Source organism: Athene noctua, chromosome 2 (genome assembly GCF_965140245.1).
Source record: "Athene noctua chromosome 2, bAthNoc1.hap1.1, whole genome shotgun sequence".
NCBI lineage: Eukaryota > Metazoa > Chordata > Aves > Strigiformes > Strigidae > Athene > Athene noctua.
Genome location: NC_134038.1, coordinates 139,964,260 through 139,984,557, shown reverse-complemented (window position 1 = coordinate 139,984,557; position 20,298 = coordinate 139,964,260). Strand labels below are relative to the sequence as shown.

The following is a 20,298-nucleotide window of genomic DNA, read 5'->3' as shown; positions in this document are numbered from 1 at the left end:
CAGTAGAATGCTGTGTTAAACTGCAGGTTCAGACTGGCCGCTGTCAAAAGGCGATTCTGTTTTTAGTTTCATGGGAGGAATACACATACACGTTAACAACATTTGCAAAGTTGCACCTAGTTATGGTGAAGAAAAGTCGAAGTGAGCAGAGGGTGACAAACTGCTGCCAACAGTAGCTGGGCAGTTTCTTTGGCGGGAAGTTGCTGCAGCTCCTTCCTGCACTTGGACAGTCAAACTTCACAGCTTGGCACTACCCTTTTCTCCTCCTGCCGGTGTTTTCCCATGCCCACCTCTTTGCTGTGGTGTGTGTTTCTTTCCCCACTGTATGAGAAGCTGTCAGCTGCGTAGTGCTGGGAGTGGGTTCATTATATGACAATGTTTAGGAAAACTGCTCCAGCAACATGTACGTGGCCAGTTAGGAGGTAGCCCTAGACCAGCACCACTCGCAGCTGTGCCAGAATGTACAAGGTGTGTGTTATTAGCATCCATGGGAAATGGGATTTTTTCCGTTTCAGATAGGAATTGGTATCCTCCTACTAATTAAAACACTTGTCTATCATACAAACACAGAATCTAAAGACTATTTTAACTAGCAATGTATTTTTCACTTTTACAGAACTGGAAGATGAGGAAGAGTCTGAGGGCTCTGTTTCTTTGCCTCCTGATAGTGTCTCAATAGCATCAGACCGATATGATAAAGAGGATGAAGCACCTTCTGATGGTATGTGGCACTGTTTACCTTAGAATGTACTAGATTTGCCAGTTTGCTACAAACTCATGTAATTGGATCCTGGTGATGTGAATGTTAGTGTTGGCAATCCGATAAACAGATAAGCATCACAGCTGGACAGTTTTCTTACCTTTACAAGAACTTTTAAAGGAACTGAAGAGCTCTCTCTAGTGGTCCTAGAGCATAGTGAAGCTGTCTAAAAAACCGTAAATTTGAAACTCATGTTTTTTCATAACAAAGCATCTTCTGTAGATACATATGTTTTTAAAGATAGATCAGTGGCTAAAACAGTGTGAATATTTGTAGTAACAAATTGTTTGTTAATTCAACATTATCAGATTCTTGCTTAATTTTATTGTGCTACTTAATGGCTTACTGTATTATTTATCTAATAAATAATGAAACAGTTTTACATGATTGATATTTTTCTGCAAACTCTGTGCAGAATAGGTTCATAAAATATTAAATTAATTATTCCTACAATGTTTCCTTCCATTAAGACAGTCTTTTGTAGAATGTTTTCATTATATAAATTTTAAATTTGAGTTTGCATTTAAAAAAAAAAATCTAGGCTCCATAGCTGTTTTTCATGTTGTTTTATTTTGTATTCATTACATTTAATGCTAAATGTGACTGTTGTGAAGACATGAACAATTGAATATTTCAACAGTTAACAAGCTTGCTTTAGCATAGTGTCCGTATTTTTGAGATTCGTTTATTGCATACATAATATAAATACTTTCTATGGATAATATATGGCAATAAATTAAATATATGTACAAATAAATTAACGATGTATATTAATTTGTGGCACTAGAAGTTAGACTTACTAGTGAATGATGTTTCCTGACATGATATGATGATCAAACTGTGCAGCTCCATCTCGAAATACAATTGCTGAATGAAAATATGCTTCCTGCAACATAGCACTCCACATTTTATGTTATCCAGATTATTCCCTTTGGAAACATAAATTGCTTTTATGAGGTATAAAATTATGTCTATTGCAGAACAGGGATAAGTCAAGTACATGCATAAGTGATAAACCTTCTAACCACTGATTCAGAATAACGCAATTTTTTTTATATTCAGAACTCTGTAAAATGGGTAACAATAATAATCACACTTCTTTTTTAATATTGAGCTTGTTGCATTTTTGACAATGTGACCTTCTATTAAAAAAGTAAAACCAAGCCTTTTTGCTTTTTTGTTGAAATGTAATTATCTGTCAAATTGAACATGGCTTTTCGAAAACCCAAGCTAATTTTGCAAGCTACAGATGAATGCAACTTTCCATGTATTTAGTTTTGCTTACAAACATAATCTTAACATTATTTCTAATTGTAACTTAATACCATGGTACTGATTGCATAAAGGGTATGTGACAAAACTGTTTGACTATTTAATAGGAGATATGATTATAGATTTGTTTTAAATCAGTTAATGATGAAAAAAGTGATAATGTTCATAAATCTAAATAATGAATGGCTGAAGAATGCTGATGCAAAAGTATATGAAATACTGTATGAATTTGTACAGATGGGTGATTAACTTTTAGCCTATTTTGGAATTTATAATTACGAGAGTAGGTATAATAGCTGCCCAACAGTATCTCAGCTAATTTGTTCCAGTTTAGGTAGAATTATAGTGGGTGTGATTCTGCTATATTTAAGATAATTTTACCTCACTGCTCTTTCTACTTTTTTTATGATTAATCCTCTTTAATTATCTAGTGCGAGTGCAGCATGAGGAAAAGTAGAGAAAGGTAGTAGATTTTGATCTGTTAATAATTTCATTTCTTGGAGGAGTGTTTGTTTTCCTTTTTGAACATCCAGTGTATCATTCTAAGACCATTTTGATTTTAACATTTATAGTCTATCATTCAAGTCTAGCCATCTAGAATATGTATGAAAACGTATGTTGGGAGAATCTTCTAAAAAGTGGGTTGATCATCGGATATGTAATTTGTTTTGGTTCTCATAGGCGTGAATAGGTTTGAATCTTAATACTATATTTTTGGATTTTAGCAATCTGTTAATGTTCGATATTTAAATCCTACATAAGAAGCTGGGTCTGTAAGGTTGATGTTTGATCTTACATGGTTATCAGCTTAGTCCAGCAGGATTCTGCAGGTATAAAACCTCTCAGCATTAACAGGGGCCTAACTGTAGGTAATCAAATGGAAGTGTTCTTTCTTTGAGTCCATTCATATTTTTATGTAAAACCTTTTATATTTTCTGTTAAAACCCCCCCCCCCAAAGAAACCAGGTATTTACCTTTATATACTTGAGTTAGACTGCCAGGTTTCTGTGAGTTCTGAAAGTGTCACTATTTGACTTGACAGTGTGGCTGTCAAAATACAATTTGTGAAGGCACTCGCTTGGTAACAGATAAAGAATTAGCGTATTACGTGTACATTACAGTCATTGTAAAATCCTGGAGTTTTTGTGTGACCTTTGTCTAATGGTGTATTAATTACAAGAGAGATAATCCATTTAACAATAAGTATGGGATAACTAAATTAGCACAGGTCACCTAAAGGCCTTTTGTCAAATCTGATTGTTATGTTGTCCTTTTGACTTTTACCTTATGGTAGGCACTAACAAAGTATCTGAACTTTGATGGATTATAAACTCTAAACATGATATGTATTTTTCATAATGCTAATGTAATTTTCTAGGTACTGAAAAGGTCAAACCCCCACATCTCTGTGTGCATTCTAAGTCTGTCTTTCCTTTTAATATTTCTTTTTCTCTGTTCCTCTGGTTCAAAAGTTCACTCAGTTCCCAAATGGCCACCTAATTTTCCAGTTATTCCCTCAAGCCATATGTGTTTTGGTTTCTTTATGGTTTATTAGGTACTGTAGGAAAGTAGCATAAGTTATATCATCTAATGAAATTCAAGCACACTTCAGTGATGCTTTGACTTGATTGCTGGCAGCAATTAAATCACAACGAAGGAGAATGATGCATAGGCTTACATGTCCAGACACCCTACAGAAATTGGAAGAGGGATAAAACACAGCAAAACCCCGAAATAAAATAACCCCAAAACTAAGACAGACAAAACAAAACAGCACTGCCAGGCACTCCATTCTTAACTTGATTTTTTTTTTTTTATTGGCTAACAGCCTGATTGATAGCAAAATCATAACTTGCTGTATGCTAACAGGCAGAGTTCACTTGTAGGTTATTGTGAGCTGATAAAGGGTTAGATGGAGTTTTGATTTTCGCATTGGTCCTTGGTGCACCAGATTAATGGAATTTCAATGAGAGACTGGAGTAGTCACAGCTTTGTCAGAAAAACAGATGGAGATTCTATAGCCATGTCTGCTCATTAATACCAGTTGCCTGAAAGGTGTACTACTTCTCTATACAAAAGACTCAACATAATTGATTTTTGAGCGGGGTATTTTTTCACTTATTGATGACTAGGTTTCTTGCAACTTAAATGACAGGTTCTTGTATACTACATTTTATAACAATGTTATGTCTTCTAAATTCTTACTCCCCTTCCATCTGTATTTTGAAGAATGTGTGTAGTGAAAAATATATATGTCTTGATCAGTTAAAAACCAAAGCATACCAAAATATTTAAAATTTGAAATAGTAAGACTTTCTTTAGGGTTGGTAACAAACTTATTTTTGGTTGAGACATCAATGGGGAAAAAGTTACTGTTTTCCATTTAATTTTCAGGTTTCTTAAGATGGTATTAAATGTAGGCTCAATGCCATGCTGAAACTTTCCTATTTAACAGTGTAATCTTCTTTTATGATCTCAAAAGATTTTTAACAGTAAAGTTTTTTGGTTTATGGTATGGTAATTTGATTCCATAGTAGGAAATGCCATTAGTATTAAAGGAACAAACTTTCTGACTTTAAATAATGTGAGTGAATTGACCAGTGCTGAAGAAGATATGGATGTTTAGCTTTTCAGGGAGTATGTGATTGGGTAATTACTGGATCTAAAAAGATCACAGTGAATGCTGTGATAAAATAATTGAGATCATCATCATTTCTGTGGAAGGTCTAGAAATGTTGCCTTGAGTGTGTAAGGATGAAAGTACTACTAAAAATGTGTCTGGGGACTTGTATACTCTTCAAATGGTCATATTTGGCTATAGTTTATGAATAAAATGTGCTTTTCAGTAGAAAATTCTAAACAGGGTGAAAATCTCATCAAAAAATTACCCATAGTTGAAGTAGAGGAAGGTAGGACCTAAGCAAGAAAATAGGACATTGGCGAACTTTAAGGAATCAGAATAAATGTCAGGGTTGTGCCTTAACTGTTTGTCATCAGAGTGCAGTATTGAAAATGAGCAGAATTTGTTGCTCTCTGCAACATACTTTCCTTGGTGTAATTTTTGGATGCAGCAACAGGTTTTAGCACTTTGTTTTCATGCAGCTCCTCTGGAAAAGTTCTATACAAGTCTTTGCAGGCTTGAGTCAACAATTTTACATGAACTATGTTATTTTGTTAGCATGAACATCACATTTTGTGTTTTGATCAAGTGAGAATGAAAAATTGTGTGATTAAATTTTGCATACTGCTTCTTCTCACATTTTAAGCCCCAAATACAAGTACAGATTAAGCTGCTTCCTTTTTTTTTTTTTCTTCTATTTGGTAGGCATAAAGGTTTGAATACTGTCACTGAAGAAGGGTAGACTTCAGTGTAAGACCTTATCTTTATGTACAATGCATATACAAGTGTTTTCCCACTTTCTTCAACTACATTCCTACTGAGTTAATTCTTGATGCACTACATTAAAGCAAAAATCGTGTTCCATCACTGAGCCACTTAAGCCTTATTAGCAACTATGTTAGCAAAGGTTGGAGAATGGAAGATGCAGCTAGGGTTTTACTGTTTTCTCCTCTTTTGCCCTACCTATTCCCCCAGTCTTTTATTGGTTTACCAATATTTTAGTATCATAATCACATACACAGAGAGGATGTTTGGTTGTTTTGATGATGACAGCATTGGAAGTTTACTTGAGTTATTTTAGGAGATTAGTTATTTGCTTTGCGGTACTGGAGAGAGTTCCAACCTAAGTGCATTGACAGCCATTCAAAGAAGTGAGAAACTTCTTTATTAGTCTTGTTTTTCTCATAGGTCTATCTCTTTGAAGGGAGAAAAACGTATTTTCTTATTCCTTATGTCTCTAAGTATTCAAGCTTGATTAAAAAAGACCATAGTGAGGACAAGTAAGATCTAGATTTCTGGGATACTTGATCTTTGGTGAGAAAAGGTAATTTCTACTTTATGCTCTTATTAGGAGCTGGCAGGAGGGCAATAGCATCAGTGCCATGGGAAATGGGTAAAGACTAGACTTTGACATGCCAGTTTTGTTTTGAGGAGATGCTAGTTTGTCAGAATTGTGACTGGGGAATAACGTAATTTATTATTTTTATATATGTAGGTAATTCTGTGCTTTCATCAATGGTTTAGTAGACTCTATTGTTGTGTCTGAACAGATACTATATGGTGGAGGAAATACTATGTGTTGCAATGTATTATGATCAGGCATTTCTGACTGAAAAGGTAGTATGATCAGAAAAACTGCTTTCAGAATTCTAAGAAACTGTAGTCAGCAACTCAAACTGGAAGACTGCAGTCTAGAATTTCTGATGTGGTATGCCGCGGCTGTCAGAGGAAGGATGTGTCGCTAGGGAATTAGGCCGAGAAGCTTATGGACAGTTTAGATGTCACCCAGAAGACAATCTTTTGCAAGCTGATGGAACACGATGAAAAGTAAAACATACTAAAGAACTTAAAATATGAAGTGTTTTTTTAAAAATCAGGTTGTGAGGATATTGGTGCATGTGGGACCATGTGTGCATTAATTCCCATGTCCAAATGTTTAACAAATGAGAAGAGGGTGCTAGCTTAATTGAAATTGTCAAAAGCTGTAAAGATCAACTCCTTGTTGGATAGGAGAGTCCTTAAGAGTAAAGTTAATATATCATGCTTAGCCTTCCTGAGACATTTCTTGGCAGCCACCTGTCTCATGTTTCCTAAAAATCTCTAAATGGTGCAACTTCAGTCTCCCTTGGACATCTTACTTACTCCAGTGTTGCACTGTACTTGCTAGTAGAGGATGCATACCCTAAACTCTTTTTGTCAGTTTGTTGACATTTGACTCCTTTGTTCATAAAGGACATGATGATGGTATATTCTTTCCCCCCCCCGCCTTCTGTCATGAATATATTTGAAAACTAAGTAGAGTCTTTTAAACTTTCTACATGTAACTGCTGTTGAAACCTTATGTAAAGAACAAGTAACTGAACCGCTTGCTTGCTTGTTTGTTTGTAGGATCCATAGCAGTGAATATAGCAGCAGTGACTTACTCTGGAGAAACAAATTTTTTAAAAAAGTGCATGTGAAATATGCAAAGCTAATTAAGTAATTTTGATTTAAACCATTTGCACAGAACAGAAGGGATTAATTTCTGATAGGAAGCAGAAGTTTTAAGTAAAATTTTGGCCCTATTAAAATCAGCAGTAAAGTTAAAAATGGCATCATGTAGGTTAACAGTGTGTACAAATTGATGATACTAAAATGCTTGAACTTCTAATTATCATGATGAAAAACTTCCTATTAAACAATAAACCCCTGTGTTCTTTTAACATTTACCTTTCTCCCATGGGAGATATGACATGGTTTGTTGCTCATTTTATTTCATCTATGTTGCTTCAATGACTGAGCAATAACAAAACAGTCATGTATGCTCCACCACTACTCAGGACAATATCCACAGTAAAAAAACAAATAATGACCTGCTTAATCCATTTGTTTTTAATATTAGATCATAATTTTATTCAAGATATCTAACAATGTTATGGTTAAAAAAACAACAGAAAGCTGAAGTGCAATAGATTTTTCTATTTACTTTATATTACTTTTTGGACTAATGTTTTTCTAAATCAGTTCTTGTACATCACAAATAGCTGAAATAAAAAGGAACAGAGAGGGTATTCTTTTAGCCTCTTTTGATATGTGAGAAGCTTTTCAAGTGTGTTTTGGAGGCTGTTAATCATGGATTTTAGGACCTTATTAATGCTTTCTCTCAGCTGAGTATGTTTTTACCTTCTGATTTCCCTGTAATTCCTCTTTCTTCCTGCCAAGCAGTAGTGGCAAGTCACCTTCCATTCTGCTCCTTGCTCCTTCCCTCCCAGAATCAGACAGATGCATTGATCTTCTCGAGGGTAGGGAGGCTTTGCAGAGAGACCTGGACAGGCTGGAGCCATGGGCTGAGGCCAGCTGGAGGAGTTTCCATAAGGCCAAATGCCGGGGGCTGCCCTTGGGCCACAACAACACCCAGCAGCGCTACAGGCTTGGGGAGGAGTGGCTGGAGAGCTGCCAGTCAGAGAGGGACCTGGGGGTGCTGATTGACAGCCGGCTGAACAGGAGCCAGCAGTGTGCCCAGGTGGCCAAGAAGGCCAATGGCATCCTGGTTTGTGTCAGCAATAGCGTGGCCAGCAGGGACAGGGAAGGGATCTGACCCCTGTACTCGGCACTGGTGAGGCCGCCCCTCGATTCCTGTGTTCAGTTTTGGGCCCCTCACTACAAAAAGGACATTGAATGACTCAAGCGTGTCCAGAGAAGGGCAACGAAGCTGGTGCAGGGTCTGGAGCACAGGTCGTACGGGGAGCGGCTGAGGGAACTGGGGGGCTTTAGTCTGGAGAGGAGGAGGCTGAGGGGAGACCACATCGCTCTCTACAGCTCCCTGAAAGGAGGTTGCAGGGAGCTGGGGATGAGTCTCTTTAACCTAGTAACAAGTGATAGGACAAGAGGTAATGGCCTCAAACTGCGCCAGGGAAGGTTTAGACTGGATATTAGGAAGCATTTCTTTCCAGAAGGGGTTGTTAGGCGTTGGAATGGGCTGCCCAGGGAGGTGGTGGAGTCCCCATCCCTGGAGGTGTTTAAGAGTCGGGTCGACTTAGCACTGAGGGATATGGTGTACTTTGGAACTGTCAGTGTTAGGTTAATGGTTGGACTGGATGATCTTCAAGGTCTTTTCCAACCTAGATGATTCTGTGATTCTGTGATCGTAGATGATGGCACTGCTTCACCCTACTCCAGTGGCACCTTGAGGTGGGTACTCTTCTAGTACCTTTCCAGAGGTGAGCACATCCAACAAAGCATTGCTGCTTGGTATTCAAGACAAGAGGCATCTTTTCCTTTCTGGTATCTTAACATGTATGAGAGGAAAATAGGTCTGCCTTCAACACATACTGTGCAGTAGCCCCAGACATCTTGGGGAGAACAAACTCTACATAACCATAGTGTTTTGTTTGTTTTAGACTAGATAAGAAATATGTAAAACAATGCTCTCTGTAGTACTTTGTGTTTTCTGTCTCAAGGATGAGGCTTTAGAAGGCCTGGATATGGGAACCAACTGGAAGAAAAAAAAGAAAAAATATAGCCTTGCAATAAAAGTACAAATTAAGTTTGGTGTTGGCTTTTCTTTCTCTGAATTGGTGATAAGTAATTTGTGACCATATTTAACTTATTACATTCACTGAAGTGTGTATCAATCCTAATGACCAGAAAAATATTTTTCCAATATTCCTGGGTTTGTGTTTTAACTGATTAGTACTTTCTGTAGAGGTGCAAAGTGTATTTGTAGAGATTAAACAAGTACAAACCAGGCCTGTTTTCTGTCAGATATTGTGCAGTGCAGACATTAATTTAGTGGATCTGGGTTTGTTTCTTTTTAAATAAAAGGGAGGTTGCAGTGGGTTAATATTTATGAATTTTGAGAATAAATATGAATGGAAAAGTAAAAACTTGGATTTGAAAAGTAAAACTATGTCATGAAAAGGTTTATTGAAGTGTGTTTGCAAAGAAAAACCATTGTAAATAAATCTTTATGATATCCACTGTATGGGCAAGTTCATTATTGCCCTGCTCAAGAAGATGTTGCAGGTATTGTTCACTGCTTAAAAATTTGCAGCAGGAACCATACTTCTTTGGACATCTGTCACTAGATAGTATTAGTTTGCTTGATAGTTTCCACCGTAGTTCTACACAGATATTTACTTGGATTATTTACAAGAGTAGGATTTAAGTGTAGAGTAGCAGACTAAAAATGCCGAATGCCATCTTTTCTCCAAACTAAAATTATGACTACAGTTTCTTAACTATTATTATTCAGAGCCTGTTCACCACTACTTAACACAATAGTGATGGGTAATATCCCATGAGGATTTTCGCCTTGTCTTCTCAACTGCTGGTAGTCAGGAATAGTTTTGGGCCTATTTTGGGCAAGGAATTATGGACCATCCTATACTACAAAATGGAGGAAAACCTCTTCCGGTCTAAACAGGATTTTTCTGTCCTTCTGAATATTTACTCTGCCTACCTGAATGTACTTTCCTTATTGGAAAGTACCTCACAGCCTGATAATAACTTCCTAGAGATATCCTAGTCTTAATATAAACCATTTTCTTTTACTTATTCCTCAACAGTCAAATTTTGCATTTCTATGTATCGACATGGGTGATGTATAAATACAGTGCATATTCAAAGATGCCGTTCATTAATTATGTGTTTCACACATCTGTACTTGTGCATCATGGCATTGCACTGAAGAGTTAAGGGGAAAGGATTAGTGTTGAAAGAATGTGAACGGGGGCAGAAGGATGTTTGGACAGTGTGGACAAAAATGGGATGGTTACATGTGAAGTGAAGGTGGTCCAAGTCTTTTTGATAGGTAACAGATGAATTGTTCTTTTGCAAACATGGATACAGGAAATGGTCATTATTATTACAGTTGCCTGGAAAAGTAGTTAACGGAAGTATTGTCATTGACTTCCAATCAAAAAAACCCACAAAAAATCCTTGCCTGTTTTCAGGTGGAGACTCTAACACATTCTTCTGTCTGTTTTGTGTTTACTAATTTGAATATGTATGCATATGATGGTGGTGGGGGAAAAGTTTGTCTTTTTGGTTTCTAGAACAGCTTTCCTTTTGTGAAAGGAGTGGATTAAGTTTTCTCCCTGTAACAGCTTCTTCAGAAGCTAGCTTTAATACTGTATTTTAACAGAAAAATAATTGGTGAGATTACCGCAAACCTTTTTTGATCAAAACTTTTTGGAATATTTTAGCAAAATGGTTATTCTGTAATTGTGTGTGTAAAATAACTGCATGTTGAAAATACACAAAAGAATGTAGTCATAATATTGAGAAGTGCAGAGGGGTTTTTTTTGTTATCTGTATAGATAATGTTTGAAACTTCAGGTTGAAAATAAAACCTACAAAATAAAAACTTTGGTTTTACTTGTTAACCGCAGCATACCAGCAAATATAATTTGGAAATATGTACTATGTAGATAGAGGTGCATTTAAGTATGTATTGCTTTTTTAATATATGGCATACCTTTTTTTCTGTCTCAAATTGCTGGAATCTTCTAGTGCTCTCATTCATTTGAGTGATATTTAGAATGTGGTATAAAAATAATGTGAAAATGCTGTAGTGAGCTGGTGATAATTGATTTACTCCATCACGCTGCAATACCTCTTGTTTTCCTCTTCCTCCTCCCTTGGGCAATAATCATGGGATCAAGCTGCCAGTCTGTAGATATAATTTTTCCAGCAGTGCCATCTGGCTCCTTGGCACTGGAAGTTGTATTGGCTTCTTTGCTGTTTCCACTGATTTTTGTCAAATGTTAGTCTGTTGATGAGATGTCTTTTGCTAGTAGGTGCTGATTTCTGCCATGCCCCACCCCCCAGTAAATATTGCTTTTTACTGGTGTTGTAAGGGACCGCTTAAATTGTGTGGGTTTTTTTGTTTTGTTTTGTTTTTTTTTTTTTTTTTTTAGTTTGTTTTTAAGTGGGATTTAGGGGTTAATATGGGATCTCTTTGAGGAAAAATTAAGTTTTATTATCAATTGGCTTCAACCATCCATGTTTAAAATATGGTTTCCCACGATTTTTGTACTTTTTGAATACTACTAGCATCATATCCTCTCACAGATTTTTATAATATTCAGTGTTAATGTAAAATTGTCTCCTTTTTATTTTCGGGAACTCTCACCTTTTAAAGAAATTATGGATAAACAATAAGAATTTGTAGCTTCTGTGTAACAGATGCTACAAGCCTTATGTTTTAGAATAACCAGTCAACCAAGCTATATTTTTTTTTTAATCACAGAACTACAGTTTTATTTTTGCTGTCAACTTTTCTTAAAAAAAAAAAAAGTGTAGAAATGGTGGGTCAGTAGAACAAACAAATCTGAGTTGCTTTATTCTGTTTAAGCCTTAGATGCATTTCATTGCCATACAAGATATAATGATTGTATTGATAAAAAGTTAGAAAAGAATGCACTGTAAATAGTATTTTTAGTATTTTAATAGGGATGAGAGGCAGGAGGAGAATTCTCTTGACCTAAATTCTTTTTGTAATTATAATTGTTCTTATTTTTTTTAAAATTTCTTCTACTGATCAGAAACATTCATTTAGGGGGAGAAAAAACCAGAAACCTGAGGAGCTGAGGATCCCAACAAAATACAAAGAACAGAGTTTCAGATAACACATTCTTATTTGGCTTTAAAAAAAAAATTGCTTTGAATATTTTGGGTGAATTAAAGAAATCCAAAACTCTTTCTATTTGAACTCCTATTATTCAGGACAAAGCTAACTAATTTAAATCCTTTATATATATTTAAAAATTTTAATTTTAAGTATGACTTTCAAGTGCTGTGTCTCAGCTGAATGACTTACATCCCTGGGTGTAAATTTAAATTTTCTTGTGTTGAAAGTATTTTCTTAAAGTTGTTCAAGGTAACCTTGTGAACTCTCAAACATGAACAATTGTGTTTAGTTGGCCTGTTGGAATATTTTTTATATTATTATTCCTAAAAGTAGAAAATAATAAGCACTATTTATTTGTCATAGTCTTAGTCCTACCCTAGTGTAATGCCTTTGTTAATAAAATACTATTAAACTGGTATTTAAATCAATATTATTGTGCTTTCCCAGTACTGGGAACGATAGGACTAAAAATCTTAATGTGGGGCAAGGAGGGCATTGGTAAGGTTTTTGTAGCAGTTGGTTTGAATTAAATTTCAAGGATCTCTTGGTGTGTCTTTATAGCGGTCTTTTAAAGAAGACGATGATGACAGACAGGGTATCTAAATGTGGGTCTCCTTATCAGTGACTTGACTCTGATACAAAGTGTGTATTTTTAATATATGAGTGTATTTGAAAGAATCTATAGAAAGGGCTGTAATATCAAAGTATGGCAAGCATAGCTAAAGATGCATGATCTATTGTTACTAGTAAAAGTGTAAGTCTTCAGGTTCACAGTATATATTCTCTCATGAAAGATTTTAAGGGCGTAGGTATATCATGATTTTCTAAACCAGCATCAAATCTTTTTTGTTTTTAACTAAATGTGAAGATAAAATGCTGCTGCTAATCAATTGTCTGGGATGCCACCTCATTAAGATTTACACGATCATCAAAAATGCCCAGAATTGTTTGTTGGCTATATCCTAACTCAAATATATAAAGGGGATACCACAGCATTTTTCTTTAGAATCGTGGAGAGTTCAGTGACCTTTTGTGGCAAATTATGTAGAAAGAAAATATTTATATTCATTTAAAATAACCTCCATGAAGAAATAGTCTCATTACCCTGTTTGATCAATTCCTTGCAGCCTGAGCTGTAGCATGCTGCTATTGCCATTGGTTGATGGAATACACTGAGAAGTGGCTAATGGTGATGGTGCTCATCAGGACAGGGTTCAGCCAGCGGTCAGCAACAAATAATTCAAGACTGTTTCTAAGTTTGTGGCTGGTGGAATTTGCTTCTTGCCCCAAGCCAGCAGCATTGCTGAGCTGGGCTATTTGATTAGAAGAGAAGCATATTTGCTTCTTAGCAACTGCACATTTGCACAACACACAGACCTATACTGCCTCCAAAGGTTTGCCTTTTGTGATGTTGGAATAATACTTTTCTGTTGATTGACAGACAAAAGAGATCTTTGCAATGCAGAGGAGTTTACAACCAATTTTTAGTTTGTCTTTTGTAAACTTATTGGAGGTGCTTCTTAATTTAGCATTGCCTGATGCAGATTTGTATATTCAGCAAGGCTGGCCACGATTTGAACTCCTACATTTAAGCTTTTAACTACTATGGCTATGCATATTTACAGGACAGATGCACACTTACGCTTAATCATTGGTGTGTGCGGCTTTTTCCCCAGCAGGTCTACCTAATAAATTATTTTCTACTGTATTTTGAAATAAATTTTAATATGTATATTACTATCTCTCATGAAAAAGGGGTATTCCTTTTACAGAAGATAGATAGAGTGAAAGCTGTTCTAGTCTTGGTGCTTTTTAAAATATATTAACAGAAATGCAGCAGTGATCACAATTCTAATAGTGCATGTGTAATTTTTGATGTAACGTTTCCCACAGGAAGTGAGTCTACAGAAGAAAATGTGTGTAGTCAGTAGAAGGCAAAGGTATTTATAACACCGGTAATCCTTGAAAAAAGACAATTTAGGAAAAAGAAAGCCTGAGATTTACAGTCCTAGGAGGCCAGGGCAAGAAAAAAGCAAACTCTTTTTTTTTTTTTTTTTTTTTTTTTATGGTTTTACAGCTCTTTTCACTCCTGGCCTGTATTTTATTGTGGAAGTTTCCATGCTGCTGTAGTAGAGCAATAAATTGCTGATGTGGTTACTGAAATGTTGCATGAAATACGAAGTACAGTTAGTGTTAATGTGGATTTTTGATGGAGATACCTGCTTGCATATTTTACTAAATAAAAGATATCTTCTAGCTTTCATAACTAAAATCAGTGAGTATCTTTTTGAAGTGGCTTTTATAGTCTGTTAAAACTTGTATTTTAAGTGATAGGGAGAGTTAAAGCAGGAGTGCACAATAAAAGACTGTAAGCTGTATTAGCATCGCTAATGTAAGCATCCAGGAGTTTACTAATAACCATTTCGGTGGCCATTTGGAGCCAAAAGAGGAGAGAAAGAAAGCTCTCTGATATAGTGAGGCAATAATAAGCCCCAGATGTTTTTCTTTAATACTAAACCTTCCAAAGTTTTAAAACATTTATCATGTATGAATTATTTTTTAGTCAGATGAACAATTTTTAATAAATAATAATCCAAAATTTAGTCTTTTAGCGAATTTTGAAGATGGTGAGGGAATGAGACAAAGTGAAAGCAATGAGGGGGAATCAGTGGCTGTTCTGGGAAACAGGTATTTGGGGTGTGCATACTGCTGAGCAGGAAGCAAGGCATAGATATGGGTGCAGCTGTTTTGGAGGCCCTGGTAGGACTGATTGGCGACTGATTCCATTCTCTTCCTAGTTAAATTTGATGTGTGTATATATAAATTTTTTGAAGGGTGTTTTAACGTACTGTTAGGATTTCACAGTCAGTAGGGAGAAGTGTTAGCTTCGGCTTAATTTCTGAGACATTGAGTTGTGATAGTGTCATAAGACAGCTGCTTGTTATGCTGCTGAATTGCCGCAGAGATGCTTATGCCTGGTTGGTTTACTTCTGTATCTTGATACCTGTTCATGTGTTATCTGTGTTCTACGCAGATTTTATACTTCTTTTAGTAATATATGCACAATGCATTAGTGTTGGATTTTTTTTGTCTGGGTTTGTGGTTTTGTTTGTTTGTTTGTTTTTTTTTTGGTAGCAGCCTTTTGCAAGCGCTAGGTTTTTTGACCAAAGTAACTAAAAATATGTAGGAATTGCTACATCTCTACTATCAAAATGCAACTCTGTGCAGGGTAGAACGCAGTAGCTTTTATAATGGCACTGTAAACAATACCCAGAAATTTAAGAGCAGGATATGAGGAATATCTCACCTAATTGAAATGACAAGGGGGATTTTGCATAGGTAGCTGCAATTATTCATATTTGGAGGTGGGCCAGAATGCTGGGGTTATTCCCCTCATCTTGCTAATTAGGCTTTCAGTTTCATTAACAGTCATTGAGATATTGGGTGACTGACCTGTCACCCAATGTATGATGTTATGAACATAACCATAATACATACAAATAATATTTATTTGTTTTTTAATTATCCTTTAGAAACATCTCTTGGACTGTGTTAAAAAGTCTGTATAACATTATAATGATCACTTTCAGTTATATAGCTCAAGATAGGTAGAAGGAATGTTTTAAGATGCGCAGAACACCAAACATACGAAGACTGAAGGCAGCATGGCTTTGCCTATTTTTGGTTAGACTGTGTGCCACAACTAAGCCGCTACCCTGTTTATATTACTGGCATTTTATTTTCCTTTTCCAAGATAGAATTTACAAGGATTTCTACCTTTACACATGTCTCTGTGGAGAAGGGAAATTAATCCAGCTTTGTTGCGCTCCCAGGATGTTTTCTATCTGGGGTAAATTTAACTTTGAACAAGTCTGAGGAATCTATAGTTCTTGTTGTCTTTAAGCCCTAATTTAGGAAATATAACTTAATGCGTATTTAAATTCCTGTGTCACTCTAAAACATTGTCACTGGATATATTTTTTTTTTTCTCTCCTCCTGTTAATTGCCTTTGTCCTTCGGAAACAGACATTTTGAGGGAGTTTTTGTTTGGTTTTGTTTTCCTTTTTAGGGAGTAATAATGAGGTGCAGTGATTCATACCATACTATGTTGGTACCAAATAGCTTCTTGCTTCCCTTGGAAAGGGCCTTGAGTGTCTGGGCCTTAATTAAATCTCTAGGCCAGTCTTTTTTCAACTGACTTATTCTTTTCCAAGTTCTACGATTAGTGTCTTCTCAGGAATGTTGGGTAGAGAATTTCTTCACTGTATCTGCAGTGAGTGATGATTCAGGTCTTAAATTAAGAATAGCCTTCAATGAAGAACATCACAAATATAAATCAAGAAGGTGCAAATATTGTACAGAAAGCAAATCTGATGAGTCAAAATGTTTAAAACCACGAAAACTGTATGTGTGAAACTGAACAAGCTAAAATAATAATCGCCTTAAAACTGAGAAATAATAGTTCAGAACTGGAGTAGTTTAGGTTGTTTGGGTTTCCCCTGCCTTTTAACAATTAAAACAGAACAATGCTATCCTCAGGTAACATTAAAATAAAGAGTGTGATTATAACATAGCTAGTTATTCTGGTTCCCACTGCCATATAGATGAGGCCATAATTTGTCCTTCTGGTTTGGTATTTATATTGATGATCCTCCTGTAGTTCTTCATGGATCCTTTGGGACTGAGAGTCAGTTGTCTAGCTCTGTTTTTTTCATGTTAGTTTCTTCATCTGTAAGATTGTTCTAAGGAATATACCAGTGATTTGTAAATATTTTGAACAAAGTTATCTTTGTGTGTTTTGTTTCCCTTCCATACCCAGAAGTAACTTCTTTTGCCAGTGTTTTTTATTGGCTAATATATATACTATTGAATGAGGTGACGTTAATAAAATAAGAACAAATAGAACAGTGATTAGTGATTTTATTAATTCACTATACCTCTAATCTCACACAGGAATGGGCTTTGGTAGTGATATAAAGATGCATACTGGCATAGATAATGCATGAAGAAGTCGATCCTGGAGTCTTCAGTTCTTTAGTACTTCTGTATCACTGACTGGCTTCCATGTAGTGCTCTTGAGCACAATTTTGTCAAGTGTTTTTCAATAAATTGTTGTCAAAGTATATTATTTTTAGAGGATCCCAAGTTTATGCAAGGAAATCTGACAGTGTATTAGCATAACTTGTATATGCAGATACTTTTGTGGGAAACAATATAGAAAGGAACCTTTGTAATGATTAGATTTTTATTTCAATACAGTTTTGTTGCTAGTCTTAGATTCGTTGGCTGCCTATGGGAGTTTATACGCAAACTGAAGTTGTGATTTAGCTTTTGGGCTGAAAAAAATGAAAAAGCTTTGAAAATTGGCTAAGTGCCAGTAAATGTGTGTAATGTATTTTTCATGTGTCATCTTATTTTTGTTGGGTCAAGGCAGTTTTAGAATCCTCCACTGTATGTATGTACCTGTGCTTCAGAGAACCTAATGGGGATAAAAACAAAAGGTGGGAGAAAAGGCTTGGAAACCGATATGCAAATATACTAGTGGAGGATCTAGGTTGTACAGAAGGTGCATAGCAGGGACTGGTCTTAAGTCAGTTTGTCAGTTGAAGTCCATAGAAATATCTTCCTCCTTTACTAGAAATGTAACTGTCAACTAAGAAAAAGTCCATCTGGTTAGGAATACAGCTGTATTATTCTGTGCATTGCCACTTATTATTTCCATATTACTATATTCAGGCTTTAATAGTCAGCATTCTTTTGTTGTGCTACCTGTTCACCACTGCAGGATACCCATGTTCTTGATGTGGAGAAAGAGGTAGAGTGTCAAAAGCTCAGTAAGTCCTTAAACCAAAACTGCTTAATTTTTACCATTGATATTCTGATTTTTGAATGATGGTGAGAGTTGAAAAACCGTGTGTTCAAACTGAGGAAAGATTTTGGCTTTGATGGTGGTGTGTGTCCTGAACTACCACCAGTTTCAGTGAGCTATTCATATGTGTTGGGTAACAGCATTTGTACTTGACCTGATTTTGTATTTAAAAAGGAAGAGAGGAGAAGGCAACATTATTAGGATCAAAAATTGTTTTTCTTGGGAAATAATTTCATCTAGATAATCAGAGTAGTCTTACTGTTTACTGTAAGATTCCTCTTTCACAGTCTTCTGACTTTGTCAATCTGATGTGTGTTACAGCAGTCACAGAAGAAAGTGTGCAGTTTTCTGTGAAATGCATGAATTGGTATATATGTGACATCACAGTGTTATACATGCTCTAACCTTCCCTCTGCCCCTTCTCCCTCCCTCCCTCCCTCCCTCCCTCCCTCCCTCCCTCCCTCCCTCCCTCCCTCCCTCCCTCCCTCCCTCCCTCTCTCCAGTTGCTTATGTTACTTTGAAAAAGTGTGTGTGAGACAGGGAAGAATCAGTAAAGTAGCACAGCAGGCCCCAAAATGAAATGTTTTTCCCTGTAAATGTGTTGTGGTGTTTTTTGATGTTAAAATGTAATGAAACCAACATTTCACAGCATTTCTAGAAAGATGTGAATACTGTTTCTCTATTACGAGGAGGAGCAATGGAGGCAAAGTAGCTCTGACTTGTCCAAGATTGCAAAAGGAATGTGGTTAAGAGCTGGGACTGGTTCTACATTTTCTAGCTCCTGCTTACATGGTAAGATCTCTCTGTTATGCCTCACACTTTCCAGCTTTCTGAAATTTTTGACAATTTGAAATGGATATTAAAGGGACATAGCATAAACTTTTTTTTTCTGTCCTCATAACCACATCATTTATTAACAGATGTCATCCTTATGTGTATACAACTTCCATGGCTTTGAGTGTTATTGTAAATGGTAAAAAGACTCTTCAGTTGGGTTTAAACTGATGCCTCCTGAAGTACAAGAGTTATTTGTAGTGTTGTATAATGCCTTAGTTTTAATAATATTATTTTAATATGGAAATGTTGGTGTTCCTTTAACAGCATATTCTGCTCTGATTTTTCAATATCAGAAAATCATTTAGATAATGCAAGATACAGGACCCCAACCCCCCCACCCTCCACCCACCCCCGAGTTATAGCAGTGCATTAAACTGCTGATACAGACACTAAAACTGTGAGTTTTCCCCTACTGGTTCATTTGAGGGTGTTGCTTTTTTTTCATGAAAAAGGTGGTGGTGCAATATAAAGGCCGGTATATAGAGCATACCAAATGTAGTAATGTTCTGGAGGCAATAGTATAATGCTTTCTATCTGAAAGATCACAGCTAACTTACATAAACTGGTGGAAAAGTTTATGAAAGTTACTCTTCAGCTTGCAAGTGATTGAAGTGATTTGGCTTCACTTTAAAAACAGCAGCCTAAAACTGAACTGCCTGAATATTATCATTACTCCAAAGCAGCATAATTACCATTAGGAGAGAATTGGTTCCTTTAAAAGAAAAAATAATGAAGGGAAAACTTCTTAAAATGAGTTTTATTACATTTTTCTTATAAAATTAGTCTTTCATTTTGTTGATTAATGCTTGAGTTTAAGATTTTGATGTAGGCATTTCACCATTATAATTCTGAAATATGGGAAGTCCTTGAAAACATTCCCGGATTGCCTTCTGTCTGTCTGCCTTGTAAAAGATCCTTTCAGTTAAATGGACCATCCTCCTTAAATGATGTCATTAGCTTGGATTGAAAAGACATTGCCTGCAGGGAAATCATTTAATTGTCTTAAAGTGCTCTACTTCTGTAGATCTTGAAGCAGCACCCTCACTTCCATCTTTGTATCGGATAATTCATCTAAAATTCTGTTTTTAATCTCTGACGAAATATTGAGATGTAATTTCCACTTTTATTGGAGAAATTTGAGACCTTTTATAGTCTTGTCTCTGTCAAATGGATGGAAAAGTTTCACTTGTTGAAATGCAAATGGGTACCGCCTTTTTTTGACTTAAAGAATTAATTTAACTTGCATTCATGCAGTGCTTTATAAATATTAATGTATTGAACTCTTATATTTAACCGATACCAAGATATACTTTTTTTTACATGTGTAC

At 35.9% G+C, this 20,298-nt stretch overlaps 1 protein-coding gene across 5 annotated transcripts in view; it reads left to right on the top strand.

Annotated features, from left to right (window-relative positions):
* The window catches only part of SKAP2 (src kinase associated phosphoprotein 2), a 137,694-nt gene that overhangs the window by 22,687 nt on the left and 94,709 nt on the right, over positions 1 to 20,298 (top strand). For all 5 annotated transcript variants that reach the window (XM_074900447.1, XM_074900446.1, XM_074900445.1 and 2 more), the window contains one exon: positions 617 to 721. In XM_074900447.1, coding sequence (XP_074756548.1) covers positions 617 to 721 — 105 coding nt within the window. The remainder of the gene's footprint in view (positions 1 to 616; positions 722 to 20,298) is intronic.